General features: G+C 39.2%; 3 protein-coding genes across 3 annotated transcripts; all 3 read left to right on the top strand.

Moving 5' to 3' along the window:
* Window positions 1-1,015: 1,015 nt before the first annotated feature.
* On the top strand, window positions 1,016-3,932 carry med28 (mediator complex subunit 28). Its single transcript, XM_078263129.1, has 4 exons — window positions 1,016-1,209; window positions 2,858-2,924; window positions 3,027-3,139; window positions 3,323-3,932. Exons 1-4 carry the CDS (start codon window positions 1,051-1,053, stop codon window positions 3,524-3,526), a joined length of 543 nt encoding a protein of 180 aa, XP_078119255.1. The 5' UTR covers window positions 1,016-1,050; the 3' UTR covers window positions 3,527-3,932.
* Window positions 3,933-5,392: 1,460 nt separating this feature from the next.
* On the top strand, window positions 5,393-18,933 carry klhl2 (kelch-like family member 2). The gene is made up of 15 exons (XM_078263141.1): window positions 5,393-5,848; window positions 7,599-7,718; window positions 7,860-7,966; window positions 8,094-8,215; window positions 9,571-9,733; window positions 9,973-10,082; window positions 10,185-10,301; window positions 12,408-12,557; window positions 12,667-12,784; window positions 14,599-14,796; window positions 14,991-15,092; window positions 15,705-15,833; window positions 16,473-16,613; window positions 16,702-16,845; window positions 17,369-18,933. Exons 1-15 carry the CDS (start codon window positions 5,781-5,783, stop codon window positions 17,395-17,397), a joined length of 1,818 nt encoding a protein of 605 aa, XP_078119267.1. The 5' UTR covers window positions 5,393-5,780; the 3' UTR covers window positions 17,398-18,933.
* A 1,197-nt stretch (window positions 18,934-20,130) lies between these two features.
* msmo1 (methylsterol monooxygenase 1) lies at window positions 20,131-25,841 on the top strand. Its single transcript, XM_078263151.1, has 6 exons — window positions 20,131-20,197; window positions 21,872-22,165; window positions 22,287-22,435; window positions 23,522-23,648; window positions 23,843-23,997; window positions 25,107-25,841. The coding sequence occupies exons 2-6, from the start codon at window positions 21,911-21,913 to the stop codon at window positions 25,294-25,296; spliced, it is 876 nt and encodes a 291-aa protein (XP_078119277.1). The 5' UTR covers window positions 20,131-20,197; window positions 21,872-21,910; the 3' UTR covers window positions 25,297-25,841.
* The last annotated feature ends 1,589 nt before the right edge of the window (window positions 25,842-27,430 follow it).

Here is a 27,430-nt window from a genome sequence, read left to right on the forward strand (position 1 = left end):
TCAATGGCCAAGTTTCGCAGTCTGTGCACAAATGAACAGTATCCTATCCATGGAAGAGCTCTGAACATGTCAGGGATTCATGGCTGTATTTTTTTTTTTTTTAAACAAATCTGAAGGCTTCGGTTTTTACATACAGCTATTGCATCAATGTAAGAGGCCACAATGTAAAGCAGGTTCAGTGTCTCCCCACACTGTTCAGATTTCAGCTAAAAACACCTGAAGCTATGTAGTAACTACATAACTCACATAATTTATATGTTGTATAAAATAAACTCTACAATTAGTTGTGTGTGAAACATTTATCTCTATGGCTCTGTTGTTGATAACACTAATGTACACTGCTTGGCCCAAGGTATGTGGACACCAAAACATTACACCCTTTTGTTAACGTTAAAAACCTTATTTCAAAACAATGGGCATTAATGCACTGCTATCACAGCATATATTCTTCTGAGAAGGCTTCACCACCAGATTTTGGAAATTAGGAGCATTAGTAATGCTGAATCCTGAAATTGGAAGTTCATCCCAGCTGGCATTTATCCCAAATGCCAGTCAAGTTATTCTACATTAAACTTTAAAAAAAACATTTCTTTATGGACCTTTCATTGTGTGAGGGGGCATGTGGTCCCCTGCCACTAAGTTGGAAGCACACTATTGTCTAAAACGGTTTTGGCTTGTGACTGCTTAAAACAAAGCTGCTTGCGTCCCTGCATGAGTTTTGAGGAGGTCATTTAACCAATAGTGTTTTTTTCCTTCATATTGCTTCAGATTAATGATTTGTAGAAGCCTAAAGAGGTCAAAGTATCTACTATTTCGCAAGGAAAAAATACAGAAAATTGAGAAGAGAAAAAAAACTTTGTGTAATATATGTTTTTTTGACTTATTCCCATCAAGATTACGCTTAACTGAAGCTAGCCACATCATTTAAAACAACCCCAGACATACGTAAAATATAAAAAATAGGGTTGTTCGCAATTTTTGGCCAAAGCGACCATACTCAGAAACATCCCTCTATGTGCGCATGTGCAGACCGGGTAGACTGAAAACATAATGGCAACGTCCATGAGTGGGATGTTCTCCGGTCAGCAGCCGCCCGTTGCGCATCCTGTCGGGGGTCCCGGTGGACCGGGCCAGCCAGGCTTCCCCGGTACTGCTACCAGAGCCCCGGGAAACAACACGCTGGTGGATGAACTGGAGGCTTCCTTCGAGGTAGGAGGCTAATGTGCTAGCTTCCGTTAGCTGTGTGTGCTAACTGTTGTTAGCTAGTTTAGCTAGCTAGGTGAGGTTTAATGTTTAATTCCCTGGCGTTGCTAATATAATACAGTCTCACATGAGAGGGCTATGAAAATACAAATTTTATGATGATTAAAGAGTAAGTAATGCATAGATAGCTTTGGTCTGTAGACGCTAAAATAAATGAGCTAACGTTAATGCTAATCTTAACGTTACCTTCAGACCGACTCAAAGCTTCACATGATCCCAGGCATCGTAACCTTTAACCCGACCGCTCCAGCTCTCTACTCCAGCCACTTTTACCAACACAAAAAAAATAATTGTCGGTTGTTGACGGCTGACAAGAAAATGTCAAATTGAATCCTTTCTTCCGTTGTGCAACTTTATTTCCTAAACCCAAACAACTAGCTAGCTACATAACATCACAATAGCACAGCTGTATCTTTGGTTCACTTTTCTCGGGATGCGACAGCCAAGACTACAACTCTTTCTTGTCACTAGTTTAATTAGTTACTTTGGGAATCATACACTATACGGCCACATGTGTACATTGGTTTGTTTTTATTCAAGGGCTGTTTTTATGCTAAGCCTAGGCACTCTAGTGGTAAATAGTGTGCCTTCAGATTTATGTGATAACAGTTTGGGGTAGACAATTCAAGTTATGTCATTCCACCAAGATAATCCACTTCGTATCAGTACTGCTTTCTAGGTAGTCCTGTACACATCTATAAATATATTATGTATTATCAAGTAATAAAACAACAGGCCTTTTTCCCAGCAGACATTTTGACTTTCATAGTAGGAAAAGCACAGATGTTACTAATAAAACATTAACAATGGCTCTGTTCTATTAAAGTGTCCCAGTAAGTCATGATAGTGTGACTGTAAGCCAACAGCAACAATACCAGGTTCCTATAACCAAGGCACCATGAAACTGAAAGCTGCTCCTGAACATAGTAATTTTGGCTGCTGGGATTTCCAGGAGATGTGGATTCCACCCTTTTGCCCCCATGCTCAAAATGAAATCCGTAAAAAAAAATGGTTTTCCCAGTTTGGTGTAGAAGAACTTGACTAGCGTGCACAGAGCCCTGGTCGCAACCCCATCTAACAACTTTGGAATGAACTTCAACCCCAACTGTGAGCCAAGCTTTATCACCCAACGTCAGTTCTCAACCTCAGTATAGTGTAATGTTTAGAGGTAAACATACTTTTAGCCATATGTAACCTTATATCTTGAATCTTCAAATAAAGTACATTAATATGTAGTTTGATTGTTTAGACCAGGTGAAACTTTGTATCTCAGAATAATTACATCTCCACTATCCCACAAACTGTTTTATCATAGTCCAGACTGTGCGGCAAATGAGTTTCTCTCCCTAATTACTTATAGAGAAAGCTGGTAGCCTATCCATCAAGGGGAAACAGATCCTCATGGCAAAACAGCATTTGACATGGCCTATTTTTTAAGGACGTGCTGGTTGTCATCCTTATTCATCAAGTCAGAGACTAGAGGGTTACAAAACCACCAGTACTCAAACCCTAAGGAGCAGGATTTTAAAATGCACTCATTTAGGGAAAAAAAAACAAATGTACTCCTGTTGTTCTCTATGCATTTATTCTTCAGGCATGTTTTGCATCGCTGGTAAGCCAAGACTACGTTAATGGAACTGACCAGGAGGAGATTCGGACTGGTGAGTAAAGCCTCAGATGATTTGTTTGTTTGTAGTAGTTTTACTTAATCTCAAATTGTAATCTGTATATTGATGTATGTCTCATTTGTCTGTTGTCTGCAGGTGTTGACCAGTGCATACAGAAGTTCCTGGATGTAGCTCGACAGACAGAGTGCTTCTTCTTACAGAAAAGGCTTCAGTTGTCTGTGCAGAAACCAGAGCAGGTGGTGAAAGAGGTACATTATTAGACGGACTTGCATTTTCATTTATCTTGACAGATTTGAAGTTGTTCTCGCCACCTCCCATCCACTTTGTTGGACCTGAATTTGTGACATGTTGTCAGTGTTTACATTTTATTTATTTCTCTCCATTTGTTAATGCGCCTTCTCACATATTTATATATTTTTTTCTCACTTCAGGATGTGTCAGAGTTACGTAATGAGCTACAGAGGAAAGAATTGCTCGTTCAGAAACACTTGTCCAAACTGCACCACTGGCAACAAGTGCTCGAGGATGTGAGCGTTCAGCACCGCAAACCCTCAGACCTTCCACCTCCTGGACCACTGGCCTTTTTGGAGCAGGCCTCTGCGAGTCTGCCCCCTGCCCCTTTAAAACCCAATTAACACACCAAAGGTGCGATCACATTAGTCTTCTGTTATTAAGATTAAACTGTTCCACACCAAGAATGTGATGTTGAACTCTGACCTGCAAGTTATCTGCAGCCGCCTGGGAAACACATGTCTGCATTCATCGATCATACAGGCTTGATATGAAGTGAATGGGAGACGGAGCGAATATTTGCAGGACTGAAGTGTAATGTGACCGTACCTAAATACTAAGAAGAAACCACACACCACATACGTCGCGTGATGCCTGCTTTCAGGTGTCAACCTGTGAGAAAACCGAAGAACAGCTGTGGGAAAATCACGACATAGTTTTATTTCAACTTTCAGCGTTTTGATTCATGTAAATATTTCTGTTGCAGACTTCTTTTTTTTTACTGTAAAAATAAAATGTCTAGTATTTTGACTCTGGACCAAAGTCTTGATGTTTTTCTCATTACACAGTGCATCATTTTTTTGTGTTTGAAAACAGAATTTAAAGGGACATTACACCAACTTTACACAAGAATATGAGTTTACTATTCATGGAGAGTTGTACTCAACATACACAGTTGTATAATGTCTTTTGTGGCTCTGGAAGAGCTTTGTTAAGTCTGACAAAAAAAACCTGGAGTTTCAAAGACATGGGCTTTTACCAAGCAGAGAGGATCTAACAAAGATTGTATAGAGTTATGGTCATTATGGGATCCAGCATTCTTGGAACATTACCTATACTCAGGACTCAAAGCCAAGATCCCGGCTTCTGCTGCTTCAATCCTGACCATTCTTTGTTTTAATCTGTCGCTCAAACGGTCTTCACATTTTATGGAAATGCAATACTAAATCAGTGGAGTACTCCTTTAATCACCAAAGCTTGTCCTTAAGGGAGTAAGTAGCTGGCATTGTATTACTTACACATTGCTATAATAACTATGATGCTTAATTTATAATAACACATTTATATGTAAATAAATATCAAAGGAGTCTTGTTGTGGGTAAAAAAGAAAACTGCTGACAGGAGAAATGTTTTCAGATCAGCCATGACTAAACCTCCTGACAGCCTGTTGTCTCTGATGCATTCAGCATCTTCACACCATAACACACTTGTTCTCCGCAGCTTCACAGCTATGGCCTGTCCATTGACGGGACAGCCAGATTCAAATCTTCACAGATGGACTGTGGGGACAAAGCTTCTTGGGAAACAGGGGTCTTTGGTCTTGACATGATAAACAGGGGGACCATGGATTTATTATTGCATTTCCAGAACTGAACTCAGTACAGAACCCTAGGGGTTTTCTTTTTTTTTTATACATTCTCTTATTAAGATAATGTCTACTTAACTGAATCAGCTGTAATTGTGAAAACCCTTGTTATGCATCTTCTAGCAATCTGTGCAATCTTTATCTTATGGAAGCCCATTTCTGCCAGGAAAAAAACACTGATAAAACTAGCATCATGAAAATACAAATACTCGTGGTAAGTCATAAATTAATGAGTTAGTCAAAGAGAGATATTAATATTTTGTCTTGTCTAAATTATATTCTCAGCTTTTATTTTATTTTTAAATAGTTGTATTACATAATTTTGTCTTTTTGTTCTTCTCTCTTTTTTTTTTTTTTTTTGTGGGAACAAGTTATTTATCTTTTGCCCACAAGATAAAAACATATAACCATATGGGACTGTAACTTCAAAATAATCAGATACTGAGTCAAACATTTTGACTCATAAACACATTTCAGTATTTATTTATTTTATTTTTAACTTTTATTTATTCACCATGAGTGTTCCTATTATGATGAGCCTCCTCCCCGGTCAGTCTTCCACAGCTAGAGGGAGACAGTGCTTTCTTGTGGGACGCCTTGGCTGCTCAGAGGACCGTCTTTGCAGATATGTCCTTGTTTGTGCGTTTATAATCAGCGGTTGGAAAATAACAGGTAGCCTTGTCCGTCCGCCTCACGCGCCCGTATACACCCAGGAGGCAAAAGAGGCAACAAATAAAATCACATTAAACCATTTGACGCTGCTGGTCGGCTCCCTTTCTGCGTGTATTTTGTTGTCTGGGCTACCGACAGAAGAAGCAGTCCGCAGGGTACAACAGCCGGGTTGAATCGCAACGTGTTTGTTACTGAGTGTCACCGCAGTCGGGCTGTGTATTCATATGAAACAGGCTGATTTAATGGGGCTGCCGTCAGCCCGTCTCACCGCCTCTGGACAGCTGGTCGCCGCGATTCACGCTTGAATTTAGACCCATTAAAGACGACATTGTGGATATGGAATGGTGCATGCCGCTGGGCCAAGTTTTCAGCCTCTGAAAAACACCGGAATCATGGACAGTCATCCGCTGTAAGTGCAAAAAAAAAACGAGTGTGTGTTGACGTTTCTCAGTGGCTGCTTGACTGATGGTGCCGCATTGACAGAGACAGCGGGCAGCCGGTGTGGCTGCTTACTGACCGGGGGGGGACTGGTCACTGATACCCGGGGACTGATACCGAGCCTGTCCGCAGCAGGCTGTGGGGGATCTGTGGTTGTGTTTATAATGTTATGATTTGTTGGGTGTTGTTTTTGCTTATGGCAGAGGTGATGTGTGTTAACTGCTATGTAGCCATGTGTATGTGGGTGTGTGACAGAAAACAAGGGCCATGTGGTTTTGGCATGAGCAGCATGATTTGTGTTTGATGTTTTATTATGAAAGGGAGAGGCCATAGCATGTGCTGAACAGTGGTAGAAAGAATATTTACAATTGTGAGTTACTTGTAGGCTACTTTTCTTGAGTAATTTATATTTCTGCTGTTTTATACTTTTTACTCTATTCTTTTAGAAGCAAATATTGTGGGCTACCTTTCTTGAATTCACTACATTTATATGACAGCTTTAGTTTCTAGTTTCAGATATCAGAGATTCAGAGATTTTACATTCAAAACATGATATGCTTATAAAATACAATACCAAGTAGCTTCCAACCCTTTTGGCTTCTGACCCCTATGTTGGAAACCACTAGACCTCTCCTACCTCTAGCAGCTACAGTAGCCTACAACAGTAAATGCTACTTGATGCATCAGTATTAAAAATTAATAATGTAGTAATGCATCACTCATGGGGGTCATTTTCTGCACAATGAGTACATTGTTGCTGGAAAATTGTCTATTTTGACTCAAGTAGGATTTGAAATGAAGGACTTTAACTTGTAATGGAGTATTTTTACATGAAGGTATTGGTACTTACACTTAAGTAAAGGATCTGAATACTTCTTTCACTAAGTACTGCTTAATATCATTTAAAAAATATAATTGCTAAAGATGTGCAACAACTACAAATGTACACACAGTGGCCACATTACTATGTCAAGGCTGGTTTCATTTAGGCCCCCCCCCCCCTTTTCACTGTGTGTAAATTAGTATAGGTAATTTGATTAATTGCTTGTTAGGGAGCTTAAGTACATAATCAACTATGACCAGCCCTGCATTATTAGCTAATGTTGTCAAAAGCTCATCAGAAGACTATTATTAGTTTATATTGATCTCACATGGTGCATATTACTAAATAAAGTGGTGGTTTTGATCAAATCACCTGAAACCAAATGAGACGCATAAAACCTGGGGCCAGGTAGTATTAATCCAGCAGAGGAGTACTGGTTGGGTTGAGTCTTTACTTAATGGTAACATGGAAGCAAAAAGGTACATATACACTGCTCAGAGGGTGGGAGGGGGGTGGTCAGGTGTCAATAGGGGCCAGTTTATTAGGTAGTCCTAGCTAAAACTAATGCACTCTAATACAACAGCCCTGCCATAATAATGCTCAGTTTTAGTTGAGAGGTGTTGATTCACCTTTATAATCATTTTTCAGGATGCAGTTTGTGGTGCTACCGTGTTCTACATGGAATTTAATTATATCATAAACTGATGACAGACAAACTTTAGAGGTAGATGACGATTTAAACACAGGTTGTCATTTTGCTTGTTGTAAGTGGAAATCATATATGAAAGATAATACACTCCAAAATGTCCTGCTGAAGAAAATAACTCTAGCTATATTTGCTTGACTGTGTGTCTGATGTCTGCCCTCAGTAATGGGCTGTCTTTAATGTCTCTCTCAGGTGCACCAGACTCTGTCCACACGCTCTGGACAAAGAAGATGGCGTCGAGAGGCAAGGTCCTGTCACTCTCAACCCTCGGCACATGAGGAAGGCGTTCAAAGTCATGAACGAGCTGCGCAGGTGATTCTCTCTCTCTCTCTCTCTCTCTCTCTCTCTCTCTCTCTCTCTCTCTCTCTCTCTCTTCAGTCATCCTCTGGGTTGCACCTGTTAAACTTTAACTGTAACCTCTCACCTCTCCATCTCTTACATATGCCCATGCAGCCAGAGCTTGTTGTGTGATGTGACCATAGTGGCGGAAGATGTAGAGATCGTTGCTCACAGAGTGGTCCTGGCTGCTGGGAGCCCCTACTTCCATGCTATGTTCACAGGTGAGGACTCACTTCCATCCATCCAGGCTGGACATCTGGCACACTGTGTTTCAGTGTCCCATTTTTGTTGTTGTTATTTTGTTATGTCCTGTGTGGTAATGGTTGTCGTACACGTGTGTACCAACAGGTGAGATGGCAGAGAGCCGGGCGAAAAGAGTGAGGATAAAGGAGATGGACGGTTGGACTCTGGGGCTTCTGGTCGACTACATTTACACAGCAGAGATACAGGTCACAGAGGAAAACGTGCAGGTAAACACACACACACATTTAAACTAACATATATGCATTATCCGAATACCCACATCCTGTGCCACAGCTACAATGCATTGAACACTGGTCAATGGAAACACAGCCTCTTCTGTTCTTTAATACTCAAACATTTCAATTCCAAATTTCTATGGGCTAAACCAATATTGCAGTATTTGTTAGTCAGGTAATTGGTTTCATTGGCGTTAATCTGGCTACATAAATATTGTTTCATATCAATGACTGTTTACACACGCACACACACACACACACACACACACACACACACACACACACACACACACACACACACGCTTTTTTTCAGAGCCGTATCAAATTAAACTTCCTTTTTTTCCATAACTGATAACCAAACCCATTGGTTTGCACTTTCTGATTCATCCCTAACTGTTCTTTCTCCTGTCACAACAGACAGTTTGTACAGAAATGACATCCCATTGATAAAATAATAAGATAATATCCTGAGGGAAAATTGCTGTGCAGCAGTTGCAATACAAAGTGGAAAGAGTGCAAATATAAAAGTCCTAACATTACAATAACAATAAGGTACAGTATGGATCATAAGTATGGATCATAAAATATAAACAGGATATTTTTTTTCACTTGATCATGTGTTAAGCACATCTAAGCAGATTTTTTTAACTCACGCCTTGACTAGAGGTACATTCTCACTTTTTGAAAAGTGTAATTAAACTAACTAAAAGGACTACTGGTATTTACAGTTTAGTTGGGAAACAGACCTTGTACTTTAACACACACATAATGCATTTTATCAGAGAAGTCTCAAAATAAGTTTCTCACTTAACTGTAGCAGTGACAAGCGGGTTATTTTGGGTGACTGAACCTGTGATGAACTGACATAAAGATTGTGTCTCTACACACCAGGCCAACCTGTCACCTCTTTAATTTAATTCATTTTTAATTTAATTCATTCTGCATTATATAGTCGGGCTGGGCAATATATCAATATTATATCGATATTGTGATATGAGACTAGATATCATCTTAGATTTTGGATATCATAATATGACGTAAGTGTTGTCTTTACAGACTGCATTACAGTGAAGTGATGTAAGTTTCTGAACATACCAGACTGTTAGCTGTTCTAATATTTTACTTTACCCACTTAGTCATTATAGCCACATTACTGCAGATTTTTTTTTAATCGCAAATCTCATTGTGTAACTGTTTTGTGAAAGCACCAATTGTCAACCCTACAATATCGTCACAATATTCAAAAATATTTGATTTTTATTCATATTGCCCAGCCCTATTATATAGTACGTTATGCTATATTGTGTGTGTGTGTGTGTGTGTGTGTGTGTGTGTGTGTTTGACAGGCATTGCTGCCTGCCGCCGGCCTGCTCCAGCTCAACGAGGTGAAAAAGGCTTGTTGTGAGTTCCTGAGCTCTCAGCTTCATCCATCCAACTGTCTGGGGATACGAGCCTTCGCTGACCTACACGCCTGCTCTCAGCTCCTCACACAGGCAAACACCTATGCAGGTTTGTGTGTGTGTGTGTGTGCGTGTGTGTGTGTGTGTGTGTGTGAACAGCTCTTATTCCTGTTCTAAAATGGGTTTGTGTTTATCCTGGAGGATGTGGGACGGTGGATGAGACAGAATGAGAACAGGTTTATTGAATGAGAACAGGTTTATTTAATGACTATGTTGAGAGATCAATAAAAAGCTGTATTTATCTGCGGTCACGGGGTAGTTTTTTTCATTTGATGCTTTTGCTGACAGAGCAACATTTCTCTGAGGTGGTTGGGAGTGAAGAGTTCCTCAATTTGGGCATGGAGCAAGTGTCCAGCCTGATCGCCAGCGACAAGCTCACCATCCCCACAGAGGAGAAGGTATACGCACATTCACTCTGCTCAATATACGCAGGTAGGACAGCACAACCAACTGTTTGGACCTGATGTGCTTAAAGTGTCTCTGTGTACTTTATTGTGTAGGTGTTTGAGGCGGTGATAGCTTGGGTCAACCATGATAAAGATGTCCGGCAGGAACACTTGGCTCACCTGATGGAACATGTTCGCCTGCCGCTTCTCTCCAGAGAATACCTGGTCCAGGTATGAGTGTCTGCCTCTGCATGTTTTTGTTTAGGCTCTTACACTGAATATGGCTGTTGCTCTGTACAGAACGGAACTACAGTAAGCATGATCGGTCTGAAGTCTGTGTTACCTTATTTGACAGAAGTCTATATGCATTTGTCTGTTATTTCTTACAGTTTGATAAACAAAAATGTTGATTATGCTTGAGTGAGTGAAACCGCAATCAACAAAACTGCTTAAAAAAAGTAATATTGAAATACCACCGTTAAAATAACCAGGAGAGTGGCCGGGTTTGCTCAGTAGGCGCACATATACTTGGAAGTTTATGCCTCGACGCAGAGGTCCAGGGTTTGAATCCGACCTGTGACGATTTCCTGCATGTCTTCCCCCCCTCTCTCCCCTTTCTCACCTAGCTGTCCTATCAAATAAAGGCGCAAAAGCCCAAAAAATAATCTTAAAAAAATAACCAGGAGAGTCTGATACAGCCTGACTCTGGACGGTGAACTGAGATTAGCGTTCTTATTCAAGTTTATGTTCTGCTTGTTTTTACGGTTGTTTGGTAAATTGCTATTAAACACAGTCGGAGAGGATTTGAAGTGCTATTTTTTCTCTCCATTCTTATCATTTTGGCGCTGGTGATTTTCCTTTGGTGCTGGCTAAAACCTCTTTGGGGGGGCGCCAAAAATTCCTCTGTGCATGAAAAACCCTGGACTTATCTTATCTGTCGTTTAGGACTGGTCAAAGCTAAATCAGAACTCGCAGAGGTTTAAAACGAGCTGCGCGCTAAACTGGACTGTTGTTTCTACTTGTTCACATTTCCATATTGTTGTTTAAAGAATCATTACCAGTGAATGTGATTAGACCGTCTGCATGTTATGCGGTGTGCACAATTATTAAGATGCTCAACCTTCTCTGTCCAGGATAGTGACAACAAATGCGAATATCGCCAGGTATTGATGACTTTCACTGTTTTACTGCTGCTCTGATACAGTTCAGGAAAGATTGGTCCAAATGTTAAAGCAGGCGTTAAAGTGACCTTCCAACATGGTTGTCTTTTCCCCAAGATTCAAAGATTTATTATTCGTCACATACATAATGATACTGCCGTTTGACATCAAATGCTTGGTTATCATCTCCATATGATATAGTTATATGTATTATACAAATGCACTATTATTGACATTTAAAAAATTCAAAATATAAAAAAAAAAAATTAAAGCAAAAGTGAAAAAGCAAGGGTATGTACAGCGCAGTAAGTAGGAGAATGTAAAAAAGTAATTAAAAATATAAATGAGGCTCAATATTGGACATGGGAATGCAGGACAAAATGTAAATATGGGTAGTTTAAAGTATAAAAATGTAGAGGTAAAGCATAAGATGCAATATAAAGTGGAGAATCGTGTAAGTATATACAAGAGAGTAGAACTATGTCATCAGGCAGTATTGGAAGCAGGATTTACATTTTAATCAGTTCCCTATTGTTATTTATTTTGGGTATCAAAGGAGCTCAAACACCCAGATACAAGCAAGCAGAGCTCAACTGTTTTTTTTTTTTATTTAACTTCCACGGAGTGGATTTTGCAGTTGTTTCCCTCTCACAGACAAGAATGATCTGTAGGTGTGTTGTTGACTGATTTGCTTTCACTGCTAACAAAACAACTGCGGGTTACTTACATCTTTGGCTGCATGTAAAAAGACTCCATTAATACCACAATAGGATGTCATCAGTGCATTTTTTTAGGGAAAGGCAATTGTGTTGTTCGTGAGCAGCTAATGTTTCTGATGTTTGATTATTTTACATTAGTCTTAAAGTTGGACAGTCTAGTATTTAATCCAATTAAGGAAAAACATGTCACCCACCCCCCATTTCTACAAACTCACTAACTAAACAGAACATTTAATATCATTGGATTATTAACGTTCAGGTCAAATATAAAGACACATTTGTTACGAAACATTAGATCTGTCAGTTATCAGTACTAGTTTGGATTTTGGATTAATATTATGGGTGTTCCTTTGATTGTAGTTCGTATGATTTTAGTTATTTCTGCGTCTCAGCATAATCCATCACTTTGTAAATCCAGTTGGCTGATTGGCTCCTCTCTACCTGTGTGGTTATGTTAGCGGGTGGAGGAGGAGTCTCTGATTAAGAATAGCAGTGCGTGTAAAGACTACCTGATCGAGGCCATGAAGTACCACTTGCTGCCAGCTGACCAGAGAGCTCTAATGAAAACCGCACGCACACGCATGAGGACTCCGGCCTGCTGTCCTAAGGTATTTACACAACCTCCGCTAAGTTTCTCCTCTCTTAGATAATAAGAAAGCAACAATAGTTGATGTGCAATCCTTCATGTAATGGCTCTGCTGATTCTGTCCTGTGTAGGTGATGGTTGTTGTTGGAGGCCAGGCTCCTAAGGCCATCCGCAGTGTTGAATGTTATGACTTTGAGGAGCAGCGATGGTACCAGGTGGCTGAGCTCCCGACCAGGAGGTGCAGAGCAGGTAGGAAACCCTCAACAACAGCATAAACTACATCACAGTTAATGGATTGGATCCTCCAAAGAATGCTGCTCCATCACAACACCTGAACGCCACACTAAATGGTCACCTACTCCCCAAATCCCCAAACTAATATTTCATTCAAGGTGGTCCTTATCGACTTGCAATAAAATGACCGGGACTTTGCCCTTAAACAGCCACTAAAGTGTAAAAGCCGTTGGTAAACTGGACAGGTTGCATCCATGATACATTACCAGTGTTATTAGCAGATTGTGTACAAGGTTAAAGGTGCTCTAAGCGATGTCACACGTTTTTTAGGCTACAACATTTTTTGTCACATACAGCAAACATCTCCTCACTATCCGCGAGCTGCCTGTCCCCTGAACACACTGTAAAAAAAACATGGTGGAGGAGGGAGGGGCGAGCTAGTCTCGTTTTGTTTGAAAATACTTCGAAAGTCAACAACAAGAAGTGACGTCACCCAACATCGCTTAGAGCACCTTTAATATTTAATATACTGTATCCGTATAGCTTCAGTTAATATGTGATTAATAACATATTTAGTTTGCTGATGAGAGCAGTGGTGTTCAGGCCTTCTAGTGGGTTTTCTATCAGTGTAGTTCAAATGTATAGTTTCCAGTGACTGAAGTCTTTATGGTTGTTTCAAGTATTCCTCAACACAATTAGGTTTTGCATAATCTAATAAAGGAAAAAAAGTGACACTTTAGTTAAAACTCTTACTTTTCACACACCCCTTGTGGACACAAGGGACACAAAATATATCCAATGCAATCTTATGTACAAGATTATTAAATGGGGACCCTTTGGATAAAAAAAACATTGACCACAAAACTAACCGTACAGTTACAGTGCGTATATATATATATATATATATATATATATATATATATATATATATATATATATATATATATATATATATATATTCACCTGAACACTATTTTACAAAATTCACACTAGTTATTTTGTCCAAAGTCTGGTAAAAGAAGGCTGTATGTCTTTACAGTGTATGAAAAGGGAGGAGGCCTTGTCGACCCATTATGATGTATTCAGTTTAGAAATACAGACACAGCTACAGGCGGAGGTAACTTCTGTCTTTATGATGCTCTCTGGTCAGGTCTTTGCTATCGTGGCTTTGAGATTCAATCCATCTGCGATCAAAATCCATATTCTAATCTAAGGCATTCTTGTTTGGCACAAGTATTGCACATATTTAAAGGTAATCTGGGTAAACAGCATAACTCTTTTACAATGCCCCCTGGTGGCATGTTTCTGACTCTGTTCCACCACATACGCCCACAGATAGGCCTCACTGTGAAGATGCATGGAAGGAAACAAGTTTGGTAATTTGTTACGAGGTTGCAACATCAGCAGAAACACACTACTAAAAAACTACGCTGAAAACCACATAGGTAAGCGTAAAGCTGCCATGGGCACAGCTCTGTCCTCAACGTTATACGTTTACTGCAGGCCCATTTGAACCAAAGGGAAAACTAATCAAGGATTCTCTCACACTTGATGCGATTTTTACTCAAGAATTATTTAAAATGTGATGGGAAAGTACAGCATGTTAATATTTTGACACAGAATTCACATTGATGTGTGCCATTTACAAAGAAAAGAAGATAAGATAAGACACAAGAAAGTGACCTCGACCAAGTTTACCCCCCACTTTATGACATTTTCACTCTGAGGTTGCTTCAACATTCAGCCTCACGAGACCAGGCTGTTTGAGTGTGTGTCTTTTAGTAGATATTTGTGTTTACCTGAGTGTTTTCTGTCTTATTGCCTTTTAGGTGTGGTGTACGTGGGTGGGTGTGTGTACGCAGTTGGTGGTTTCAACGGTTCTTTGCGTGTGCGGACCGTCGACTGTTACGACCCGGTGATGGACCGCTGGACGAGCATGAGCAGCATGCAAGACCGTCGATCAACGCTCGGGGCCGCTGTGCTCAATGGACTCCTGTACGCTGTGGGGGGCTTTGACGGCAGCACAGGTACACGTGTGTGACTGTGACATTAACATGTTTTTTAAATTGCCGTGATCAGTGAGACAGAAAGAGTTCAAGACACTGAATCCCTACAGGCTGTTAGTGTAACAACAGGAAATTATATAATATGTGGCTTTTCATGGTGTTTTTGATGCATGTTGTGTGTGTGTGTGTGTGTGTGTGTGTGTGTGTGTTTGCAGGTCTGTCGACAATCGAGGCGTACAACGTGAAGACAAACGAGTGGTTCCATGTGTTACCCATGAGTACCCGGCGAAGCAGTGTAGGAGTGGGTGTTGTCAATGGTGAATACTATTCCCAGTTCAGTTTGACAGTGTTTAGGAATAGATCAAAATAACAGAAGCACTTTATAAACCATAAAATAGTCCTGCAATGAATACGTGTTTTTTTTCAAAGCACATAACTTGTTTTTATTTTTGAAACTATCAGAGGTGTTGAAGACAGTTTGTAGAGACAGGAACTGGCTTAAAGCTTGATAGAATAATGCATAATTGCACTTGTCTTTAAAAAACATAAAAATAGCATAATCAAAATGATTACAAGTAGACCCTTAATAATAAAGAACACTAAATCAAAGCATGCAAACTTTATTAAACTAGCTGAACAACTTTACAGAGGTGCTTCACAGAAAGAAGGAAAGGGGAAAGAGACAAAGAGAAATAAGTACATAACCCAAGTAAAAGTTATAAAGTCGAGAAAAAGCCTAATAATTAAATTGCTAAAAATATTTTTTTTGGGTAAATTGCCTCAAAACCTTTCAATGTTTTGAGTTTTGCAAACTTTTATATTTCCTGCATCGCTACCATATTGTGTTTTAATGTGTTTCTATTATTTTGTCCATGACTGTGCCACCCCTTATTCTGAGTTGCATGTATTTCTTGTGTGTGTGTTTTCAGGGATCCTGTATGCAGTTGGAGGTTACGATGGTGCGACCAGGCAATGTCTGAGTACAGTAGAAGCTTACAACTCTAAAAGCAACACGTGGAGCTACATCTCAGAGATGGGCACGCGACGCAGTGGAGCAGGTCAGTGTGTGTTTGTGTGCGTGGCTCAGTTTTTAGAAAGGTAATTCAACTGACAGTTCAGTTCAAGTTCAATACTTTATTGCCATGTCAACACAGTTGATTGGAATTTGTCTTGGTGCCAATCAGGTTCAAAGAAGGCAATACATACGCAGGAACATACAGTACATAACAGACATCACATAGACAATCATTCAAACCAGTAAAAAAGCTGTAAAGACCTTGTGCTATTGCAACTTCCCATGAAGTGTCTTGTGCAGTCTATAAAGTGCATTTGAATAAGGTGCATTTAGTACAGATTTACTCTGCAAGGTGCCTGAGCATTAAGGAGCCTAATAGTGCCAGGGTAAGTACTGTTACAAAAGCGGGATGTTTTGCCCCTGAGACTTTGAACTCTATTTCCAGAGGGCAGTAGTCACCTGGCAGGGTGGGAGGGGTCATCTAGCACTTTCTGCGCTTTATGGCTGGTCCGCGTGGCGTAGATAGAGGATACAGATGGGATGGCATGTCCTATAATTTTTGATCAGACAAACCATTCTCACAGACGCATCCATCAAAACAACAATACATAATTGCTATGCAAGGGAAATTCATGATAAGACAGAAACGGTGACCAGATCTTGTGTCCGGTGTCTTCCTCAGGTGTCGGTGTGTTAAAAGGTTTACTCTATGCTGTGGGGGGTCATGACGGTCCATTGGTGAGGAAGAGCTGCGAAGTTTATGATCCGGCCTCAAACACCTGGCGGCAGGTTGCTGACATGAACATGTGTCGACGCAACGCAGGTAAAGCAGCAAGTCTGTCCACCAGATATCCTCGGGTGTGAGGTGTTAGACGTCCATTCATCTTCATTGTGTGTGTTTGTGTTTTCAGGTGTGTGTGCTGTAAACAACGTACTGTATGTGGTGGGAGGAGACGACGGCAGCTGCAATTTAGCCTCTGTGGAGTTCTACAATCCAAACTCGGACAAGTGGACTCTACTGCAGTCCTGCATGAGCACAGGACGCAGCTATGCAGGTGTGTAGGCTACAGATGTGAACATACATGTTGAAAACTTATGCCAGGTCTAACTTAACAGTTTGTAGCTAAACTACAGTGAGAGATAACTTTTGAAAAAGGTTGAGCTTTGGCCTTAGTTCAATTAATATTTTGTATCAACCTTTAGGAGAATCATATCATAATTATGTGATAAAAGTTGTGTCTGCTTTTACTGAATTCTGTTCTACAGGTAGATACCGGCACATCACTTTTGTCACTTTAACTAGTGCTTGTCACTTTTTTAACACCTCATTTCTTCCCGGGAATCAATAAAATGTTATCTTATCTTAAAAAAGACAATATATCAAGAAAAAAAATATTTTTACTTTTAACAGTGCTAGCAACAGTAACTATACTGGACACAAAAACCTTTTGCTTTGATTTAGTTCCATTATTTTTACATTTATACTAGACATTTTCAACATGTGCTATGTATAAAAAAGTATATAAAGTGTGGCGATAGCGGTGCACCATCTTATTCTTTTGTTGTTTTTAACCACAGGTGTGACTGTGATTGACAAGCCCTTATGACTGCTCTTGACACCTGCCGCTGATTCGGAGCAGAATGTATTCTCCTGCTGAATACTGATCTTGGATCTGTCTATGATGCCTATGCTCCATTGTTGGGCAGCATTAGCACAGGCACTGACGAAGATGAAGAAATTGACAAGAAGTATTTGTTGTTGAGGATGACGATGAAGATTTTTTGCACTTATTGAAAGTGGGAGCTGTAACAAACGAGGGGATCGAACCCGTGTTTAAATCCCCTCCTGGCAGGACTGCCGCTAACGACTGGACAAACCAGTTTAAAGCACCACTGCACCACTGCAGTGTCATTGAAAGGCTACTGATATGAAGCTACTATAACTGCTAGTTACTTTAACATTAGTAATGTTAACATGAACCAGCTCTGAGAGAGACCACTGATCTAATCCATCGGAGACGAGCAGAGAAGGACCTGAAATCTTTGTTTCTCCTTCGTTTTTATCCTGAAAAGTGTGTTTGTGTGTGTGTGCGTTTGTGCGTGTGTGCGCGCGCTCTTGCGTTTAAAGGTGCACCTTTGCTTGCACATGTGAGCATGTGTGTTTGTGTGCATCTGAGTCTCTGCGTGGTGACGCCTGGTCTGACGCCGTAAAAACGCACTCTGTCTGACCTGTTACAGTGTTGCAGTGTGGCTGTTCAAGAGTGCCTGTATGTCAAATTACACCCTGCTTTCCCTCTTCTTTCCCTTTGTTGTGCCTCGAGAACTGTTACTGGACAGAGCACAGCTGGACTCGGCAGCAGTTCTGCGGTACATTCGAGAGCTGACTCTAGATCGGTGATGATGTGTCGGTTGCGTTAGCCCGCATGAATTCAGAACAGCGACGTGAGAAGCAAGTGCAGAAAATGTACATTTTTTTCTTCTAAAAAACCAAAAAAACACAAAAAAAAACAGACTTTAACTGGAGCACTACTCTTCTGGTAAAGGCGAAGAGTCATTCATGTTGCCAAAAACAGTGACAGACAAAGGGAGGAGCTGTTTGAGATGAAAAACAGTTGTATCAGTGCTTTACTGTCACCCGGCAGCCATCTTTGCTGTGGTTGTAACCACTAATGACAACAACAGCCTGAATTCACTGCATGGTCCCCAAACTCTAACCTACTATCTTTCAACAGTACCCTCTTCCTCCTTGGTGTAGCAACCTTATTAACTACTGCACACCCTGACGTACTATGAATGTGCCAATTTTAAAATATCTTAAAATCTCTTCATTTCTGTCTCTCTTTGCTACTTTACTAATCTGTTCTCTCTTTCTGGAAAGTGACCAAACCTACTCTTGATTTTCTATTACTTCAGTCTCTTTCTCTTCCCTCTGTTCTTATATTGAAAAAACTGCTATAATATTTACTGGTATCGCTGTTTTCTTGTCAGTGTATTGAGGAATGTCATGTAGGCTAATGACTTTGAAAATGTTTCATTACTTGTTTTATATTCTCATTAATAAATAGGCTTCTTGTATTCAAAGCTGTGAAATGACATAATCTGTTTTTAAAACTTTGCCAAATCAGTAAAACGTTGAAATGGAATATGCTTTGTGTGGTATCTTAATAATTATACGGTGATTCATTTATTACAATTTCATCAGTCACCATTAGTGTCGGGTAAAGCTGGCATCATTTCTGTACATACAATTCTGCCTGTATTTAGACAACATTTCATATTTGGGAATTTTTGCGGTGATGGAAAATGACTAATTACATTTACCCAAGTACTGTACATAAGTACAATTTTGAGGTACTTTTCTTGAGTACTTCCATTGTAGGCTACTTTATACTTCTACTTTACTACATTTATTTGACTGCTATAGTTACTTAGCAAATTACGATTTTACATGCAACACTCACTGTGATGATCTTATGAAAATGATTAACCTACCTACAATTTTATAAAGTACTTGAAATGATCTCTGTCTCTATTAAAATGCTGCTTACATGTTAATGCATCAATACTTGTATTATAATATGTAATAATAGGTCACTGACAGATCCAATTCTGCAGCACAAAGAGTACTTGGATCTTTGTACAGAATACCTCACTTTTACAGAAATATTTGAATATTTTGAATAAGGGACGTTTATAATGCAGTATTACTACTTGGGATACTGTTACAATACTGAACTTTAAATTAAGAATTTGAATACTTAATATTGTAGTAGTAGTATTGTAGAGTAAGGTATCTTTAAAAGTATTGTTTGGGTAACTGGGTAGCACTAGTATAGAAAACATTCAAATAATACTCAGTCGTACATAGATAGGCCTACAATTAAATGTTAGATATGACAAGAAGTGAAATACACCAACGATGCACGTTCAATGTAGATACATTTCAGAAAAAACAGTAAACCGGGTTAAAAAAGGGATAAGAAAACAAAACATCAGTTGAGTGGCGCTTTAATTGTATGTTATAGTGTTGTTTTTTCACTTTTTACCGCAGTATTTTTGTCCCAAAGCCTCTACAACATTTCCAAAGTTGACATCGTAATATAAATTTAAGACGGAAGGCACACACGTATGACTCAAAGTTCTCCGGACCACCCCATCTCTTCCTTCATACAGTCCATTCAACAGTGCGGAGATTATGAAAGCCGAGCTCGCCTCTGATAGGCCGTTGCTGTAGAAACATTCAATCTCACTATCATCGCTCCATCCCGCGGACCAATCAGCGAGGCCGCCCGGCCCTTCGACGTCAGTCTCCTCTCCTCTCGGCCAATCAGATTGTTCGATATGACTACTTCACCCGGGCGGCCGTCTCCTGCTCAGGTAGACTGGACGTAACGTTACCGCTGAAAGGTGAGTGTTTACTGTCGTTGTTAGCTGCAAATCCATTATTTTTAGCTGAAGTACATCTGTTGTATATGTAGCGAAGAATAGAGACTATGGGCTTCGAGTTAGGACATAAAGAACAATATGTCGGGCTGTTTTGTAATCTGAAACATATCAGTTGTTCAGCAATAATCATGAATTAGTGTCAGTGTCCGGGTATTAGTGATATTGGATGGATGTGACGAAGTGTTTGGTTGCTGTGAGCGTTTCTCTGCTAGTTACATTGAGATGTTTGGACTATGTTTAGTCTGTTAGCAGTGTGATTCTGCATGTTTCTGTGTAGAATTTATTGATTCAAATAGTATGTATTGTTGCCATGATTGTTGCCCTATGCATTTGGTATTAGGCAACAGTGTTATATCATAGTGGACTACCATTGTTGTTGCTTTAAAAAAGAAAAAACATTGACGCCTGCACAGTGGTGGAATGTGACTAAGTGGCCAACATTTACTCAAGTACGGCACTTTACCTACAATCCGCTTTACTTGAGTATTTCCATTTTATATGTATAATACAGTATACCGGTTTATGACCAGGCCATTCTGCGTAATGAGTACTTTTAACTTTATTGTGAAGCTAATAAAATAGTATTTTTACACTGTAGTTTTGCCACTTTGACTCAAATAAAAGATCAGAACACTTCTTCCATCACTGTATCTGTAAAAGGAGTTCATTAACGTTAATTTGTGGTAATATATGCAGCACGATCCTTTGATTTTTCTGTGAAGCTATAATCACTTTATATAAATGCAAACTGTGATCTAAAACGAGTTCAAGTTTTGTGAGTTTAGTAGTTGTATGTATTTCAGTGGTGGAGGGTTACATTTACTCAAGTACAAGTTTATGGTACTTGTACTTGAGTATTTCTATGCGGTACTACTTTTTAATTTATTTATTTATACTTCACAATATTTCTGTTGCTGCAATAAGTTTATAAACAACTATAGTTACTTTCCAGATTCGTATTTAACATTCAAAACCTATTATCCATTTATAAAATATGATGTATATTATATATTAACATTAAATAAAGTAGTCTATAGCTCCACATCGACATAAAAAATGTGCTGTTTACATGTTAATGCACAAATAATAATCCAATAATGTCATATATAAAGGGGTCATTTTGCAAGTACTTTGACTTTTGATATTGATATTGATTGATTGATTGATATTTGCTGATAACACTTTTACACAGTTTTATTACTACTTTTACTTAATAAAGGATCAGAGTATGTCTTACATTACAGTCTATAAGTAAGTGTTGCTGCATACTTGTAAATATTTATTGTTTAAAATAGTATTTACTTTACTAAATGCAGTTTGCTGATAATGAATGTAATTTTTATAACAACTAAGGACCAGACGGGTTGAAATGTGATGAGATTCAGTCATATTATGGCAGTTATGTTCCTTTTGCAGACTTTGATTATTTCTTGTTTTTCCTTTATGCTTCCTTTGCTATATTTAATCAAATAGACTATTTTCCTCACAATTTCTCTTCTTCATATTATTGTTTTTATTGATAAGACAAACTTACAGTGCACTGACATGGCTGAGAATATAATCTGTCCACCTGTAGCTGTAACGCTACGTCCTGTCTGAGAGTTGTACGTGTAACACTGTGTTCCTGTTTCCCAGTCTTCTCTCCTGACCTGCAGTCACCTTGCGTTGTCCATCATGGCGGTGAACGGCACGTCAGACATCTTGAGCTCTGCCTACCTGGCGGTGGAGTACGTAGATGCGGTGTTGCCAGAAAACCCCTTCCAGCCCTCCCTGAAACACGCCTGGGGCTACATGCTGGATAACTACACCAAGTTCCAGATTGCCACCTGGGGGTCACTCATTGTCCACGAGTTCATCTACTTCCTGTTCTGCCTGCCTGGTTTCCTCTGGCAGTTCATGCCCTTCATGCAGAAATACAAGATCCAACAGGTGTGTGTCTGGCTTTTTGGTTGTTACAATTTTATTTTCAGAATCCAAGATGACTTTCCTCGTTAAATACCTTCTGTGTGTGTGTGTGTGTGTGTGTGTGTGTGTGTGTGTGTGCGCGCAGGACAAGCCAGAGACCTGGGAGAAACAGTGGAGATGTTTCAAGATGCTGCTGTTCAACCATTTCTGTATCCAGCTGCCGTTAATCTGTGGGACTTACTACTTCACTGAATTCTTTAACATCCCTTATGACTGGGACTCCATGCCACGCTGGTCAGTGGACGTACTATAAAACACACCTGAACGTGTCATATTCAAAGTGCCCTAGTTATGGAGTATTTATAAAACTGCTACACGTCCATTTGAAAACATCAAAAGCAGGGTGACTCAGCTTTATTTTGGTAGTAAGTTAAAGGATCAATGCATGCCTTTTGCTAACTATGATTATGGTAATGTCACTGTGACAGTTTTAGACAGAAAGTGTAGCTCTGCATAGCCTTAAAATGAATGACAGAGCTCTCCTGCAGCAATCATTTCTGGTCCTAAAAGGCTATTATCAGTTACCCTTCACATGTTCCCAATGATGCCTTCATCAATTTGTTTCAGACTAGACTATACATACATGTAAATTTTTATTTTTTATTTATTTTTTAATCTTTTTAAGGTTAGTAGACTTGACAATAAATGTAAAAGTGCCATTTTTTTCATACATTATATAGATGCTGATAGACAAAGTCAACCCATTTTGTTTAAATAAATGCACCGGGCTGGGAAATATGGTTGAAATTAATAGAACGATATACAGAATATTTTTGCAATATCAATGTATTGAAATATGAGAAATGGAGATAAAATCACATACAGTATAACATGGTCAAATGGAGGTTCTAAGTAATTGTCTCTGTTTTATTGTTCACAGTTGAGCAACTAGTTTTGTTAGTTTTAAATTACAATTTGCTTGTAATCATTATTTGAACAATATCATTTAAAAAAAAGATGATAATAATAATAATGCATTTATTTATGTAGCAACTTTCACACACCAAATGCAGCTTAAAGCGCTATACAAGCAAAACGAAAAACAATTTCATTTAGACATATCTTCTTGCCCATACATACAGGATGTGTATGAATGATCATGTATGTGTTTGTGTCCTTTTGCAACTCGCCTTGCATTATCTGGTCAAAAGTCGTCCGTTGTGTGATGAAAAAGATATTTTTAATTGAATCGATTAAGAATTTTTCCTAGAAATGGCTTTTTGTTACATGCTTTCTGACTTTGCTGGGATCCATCAGTCAACTGTGCTAGTTGGGATAACTCAGTGTGCTCTTCCTCTCTCTTCTGGTCTCCTCCTCCAGGCCCTATGTTCTAGCTCAGTGCTTTGGCTGTGCTATTGTTGAAGACACCTGGCACTACTTTCTCCATCGCCTGCTGCATCACCGCAGGATCTACAAATACATCCACAAAGTCCACCATGAGTTCACCGTGAGTAAAACACACAAGCGATAAGATGATTAAACACAAACACAACACTCTCTGGTTAATCTTTTTTTTACTGAAGAGTTACTTATTAAACATGCCCTCGCTGTCACACATGTGAAATAGTGGTGACACACACGCACACAAACACATACACGCATACTGTATGTCTTCATCACAGTGTCTCTGCTGTCCCTCAGGCTCCGTTCGGCATGCAGGCAGAATACGCCCATCCTGCTGAGACGCTCATCCTGGGAGCTGGTTTTTTTATCGGCATCATGATCTTCTGTAACCACGTGTTCTTCCTGTGGGCATGGGTGTCCTTCCGCCTGCTGGAGACCATCGACGTCCACAGGTAGGACACTCTCCCTGTGTCATTTAGTTTTTCTGCTGCTCTTTTTCCTTCCCTCTCTGCAGGTACACCTCTCACAAACAGAGCTACGTTAGACTATGTTTATTACTATGACTCAAGAGAGCAAACATTTACTTTAATTAAGCATTGGAGAAAAACAGAGCAGCCGTTACATCACCGATTACAATACACAGTGAGACGATAGTTACATGAGAAACTGCACGTCTCTCATCATGTTAACGCTGTCAGTAATGTATGAGGTCGACCACTAGCGGGCCACAGAGAACACCAGATGTTACTGTCTTATTATCAGGTCACATGGAACTCCTTTCTCTGGAGATACATTAATATGTTGCTATTATTTTGGGATTACATAAATACATTTATACTAAAGACTTACATGCACATGAAGAAAAAAGGACTCAGTAAACACAGACTGTGGCGGCATAAACAATTCTACAAATTCATAATGTCTTTTGATACACATTAATTAATACTTGCCTGTTCTTAGATTTGTATTAGTTTTATGTATTTTTGCTTTTGTTACTTTCTTAGTAATTAGGCCTTTATTTCCATAGGACAGATGAAGACATGAAAAGGGAGAGAGAGGGGGGGGAATGACATGCAGCAAAGGGCCACAAGTCGGAGTCAAACCCGCAGCCGCTCTGGTGCATACTCTGGTGCATGCATTTTCCTGGTTTTATATCTTTTTAAGGACTTTGCATCTTGCTTTTAGAGAGAGAGAGAGAGAGAGAGAGAAAATAAATAGATTCAGAAAACAGTATTGATAAATAAACATGAATGAGTCCACCATTTTCCAGACTCTGCCTTAATTGACACCATTTCCTTGCCTTTTTTCTGCATCTTCTGCATCTTCATCCTCACATAGCCAACAGTGCAGCAGTGTTTAATTGGACTAAGTCACCAATTATTAGTGTTTGTGGGAACAAACGCAGTGCAATAGAAAAAAAAACCTCTAAACTCTTGATATCCAAGCATTTGTCTTGTTGGAAGGATGTTTTTCATCGAAAATATTGAATTGGTGTTTTCTATGAATGAATTGCCGACAGACTTTAATTTCCTTTTTTTCTTCTTTTCTTGCTCCCTCTCAGTGGTTACGACATCCCTCTGAACCCACTCCACCTGATCCCGTTCTACGCCGGCACCCGTTTCCACGACTTTCACCACATGAACTTCGTCGGGAACTACGCCTCCACCTTCACCTGGTGGGACAAGCTGCTGAAGACGGACAACCAGTACAACAACTACATGCAGAAACACGGAGACAAGAAGGAGCAGTAAACGGCTCTGTGGCTCTGTTCATGCACTCACCTGGATTGTCAGGGAGGAGAAAGAGGCAGCGAGTTGGACAGACACACAAACAGTGCTGCGTTTCCTCACACGCTAAAGGTGTACTGATTCTGAATCGGACTGCATGTTGACTTCAGTCCGTCTTCTGTGCCTTTTTGCAATAGAAGTAATTCTGTCTGCTTCTGTTGACAGCTGCTGGCTGAATAAAAACCATCAACATCCTCATTTTGATTTGTTGCTTTGCTTGGTCATTGAATGAAGAAAAAAAGAAGGTGTGTACCGTATGACTTTCTTGTGAAATGCTTCCGTATATCTCTGAATGTCTGAGCACTTTAGCGCTTCCTCTTGAGTTCCACTGAGTTCCACTGAGTCAGGGTGACATTGTGTTTTAGCTGCAGCTCAGTAGGAACTGTCTAAACCCAAGTCGGCCATGTTTGATGCAAACACATGTACACTTTTTAACGAAAAGGGATTGGCTCATATGGTTGTTTAAGCATATTTGATTTAAGACTGTACAAATAAATAAATAAATGCTGTTTGGTTGTGTTAAGAAGTCTTTTTTTGACATAATTTGATACAAAGTGAAACTTCATGCTGATCACATCTTGATAAATGTGCCACTTTATTAATAAGATATTGTTCATTATTGACACATAAACACAGTTCTACACGGAACTGACAGTTTAGATGATTCTGTCTAAGATTAACATCACAGATCTGAATCTTCTCTGAGTGTTTTTCTCAGTAGACACTGTTGACGGATGAAGTGGGTGATTTCGCGAGTGTATTTATTCTGTAGGTTTTCTTTCATCTCCTCTCTGCTGCACCGTGGACACACCCCTACTGCTGCGTCAAGTCAGCCAGCAGCAGCAGGTACCACACCGGAAGTGAGGCAGTTTTCCATTAAGGACCAAAACTTTAAACGTTCATAAACAAGAGTAAATCAATGGATAACACGGTCCAACACACTCTGAAATACATGAAATGAATTACTTTATTATGTGTTTGACGCACTTTATTTTCTGTTGTGAGATTTGTTTCCACCAGCATGATTTTGGGATTCATTTTTCCCGAGTTGTATTTACTTTCCTACTCTGTAACAGAAAAACACTTGAACAGGAATCTTTGTTTGGGTTTGCAGTAGGGTTGCAACTGACAATGATTTTCATTATCATTAAATGTGTTGATTATTTTTGCGAGTCAGTTAATGACAGAAAATAAAACTGAAATAAATGTAATGTAAAATATATCAAATGTGTAACATACAGTGGCTTGCATAAGTTAACACACCCATGCTAAAGTTGACTAAAAAGAGGAATAACAAAACATCTTGTTGGAAATCAGAAATTGGAAAAATCTATCGTAAAATCTATCGTCAATAAATAAATGTTCTTCCTTAAAATACAGGGGGCATAAGTAAGTACACCCCTATGTTAAATTCCCATAGAGGCAGGCAGATTTTTATTTTTAAAGGCCAGTTATTTCATGGATCCAGGATACTATGCATCCTGATAAAGTTCCCTTGGCCTTTGGAATTAAAATAGCCTCACATCATCACATACCCTTCACCATACCTAGAGATTGGCATGGGGTACTTTACATAAAATCATCTCTCAATGCAAATCAAACCAGCTACTAGGCTAACTGAAATAAAACCATACCAATGGTCATTTTGATTTCTTCCTGCTTCTTTTCACAATAACACAATTTTTTGCAAGTCTATTTTGTTTCATTTCAGCATTTTTGTTTTTCAAAACATCCTTTTAAAGAGTCTGCTGCATGTTTTCCCCAATGACCATTTTATTTCATAACAGTCTTTGTCTGTCAGTCAAGACCAACAGAGCAGATTATGAAATACAACTGACTTCCAATAAACTCTACAATTGTGACAGAAGCAGGAAGAAATAACATGACGTCTACATAACAATAAGATTAGTTTTAACAATTAATTTGATTATTTTACATTCCATGAATATATATTATGTCTGCTTATTTCATAATGTCTTTATTATTATTATTATTATTATTATTATTATAATAATAATAATATTATTATTATTGTTATATTATATATATATAGATATATATATATTTCATTTTTGTATCTGTCCTAGATATATAACCT

The sequence above is a fragment of the Sander vitreus genome, chromosome 2 (genome assembly GCF_031162955.1).
Source record: "Sander vitreus isolate 19-12246 chromosome 2, sanVit1, whole genome shotgun sequence".
Taxonomy (NCBI): domain Eukaryota; kingdom Metazoa; phylum Chordata; class Actinopteri; order Perciformes; family Percidae; genus Sander; species Sander vitreus.

Coding starts and splice junctions, on each gene's coding strand:
- med28 (XM_078263129.1), top strand. CDS start 1,051: ATGGCAACGTCCATGAGTGGGATGTTCTCCGGTCAGCAGCCGCCCGTT. Junction 2,925..3,026: donor CCAGGAGGAGATTCGGACTG/GTGAGTAAAGCC, acceptor TGTTGTCTGCAG/GTGTTGACCAGTGCATACAG. Junction 3,140..3,322: donor CAGAGCAGGTGGTGAAAGAG/GTACATTATTAG, acceptor TTCTCACTTCAG/GATGTGTCAGAGTTACGTAA.
- klhl2 (XM_078263141.1), top strand. CDS start 5,781: ATGGTGCATGCCGCTGGGCCAAGTTTTCAGCCTCTGAAAAACACCGGA. Junction 5,849..7,598: donor ATCATGGACAGTCATCCGCT/GTAAGTGCAAAA, acceptor TGTCTCTCTCAG/GTGCACCAGACTCTGTCCAC. Junction 12,558..12,666: donor CTCCGGCCTGCTGTCCTAAG/GTATTTACACAA, acceptor TGTCCTGTGTAG/GTGATGGTTGTTGTTGGAGG.
- msmo1 (XM_078263151.1), top strand. CDS start 21,911: ATGGCGGTGAACGGCACGTCAGACATCTTGAGCTCTGCCTACCTGGCG. Junction 23,649..23,842: donor AAGTCCACCATGAGTTCACC/GTGAGTAAAACA, acceptor GCTGTCCCTCAG/GCTCCGTTCGGCATGCAGGC. Junction 23,998..25,106: donor GAGACCATCGACGTCCACAG/GTAGGACACTCT, acceptor GCTCCCTCTCAG/TGGTTACGACATCCCTCTGA.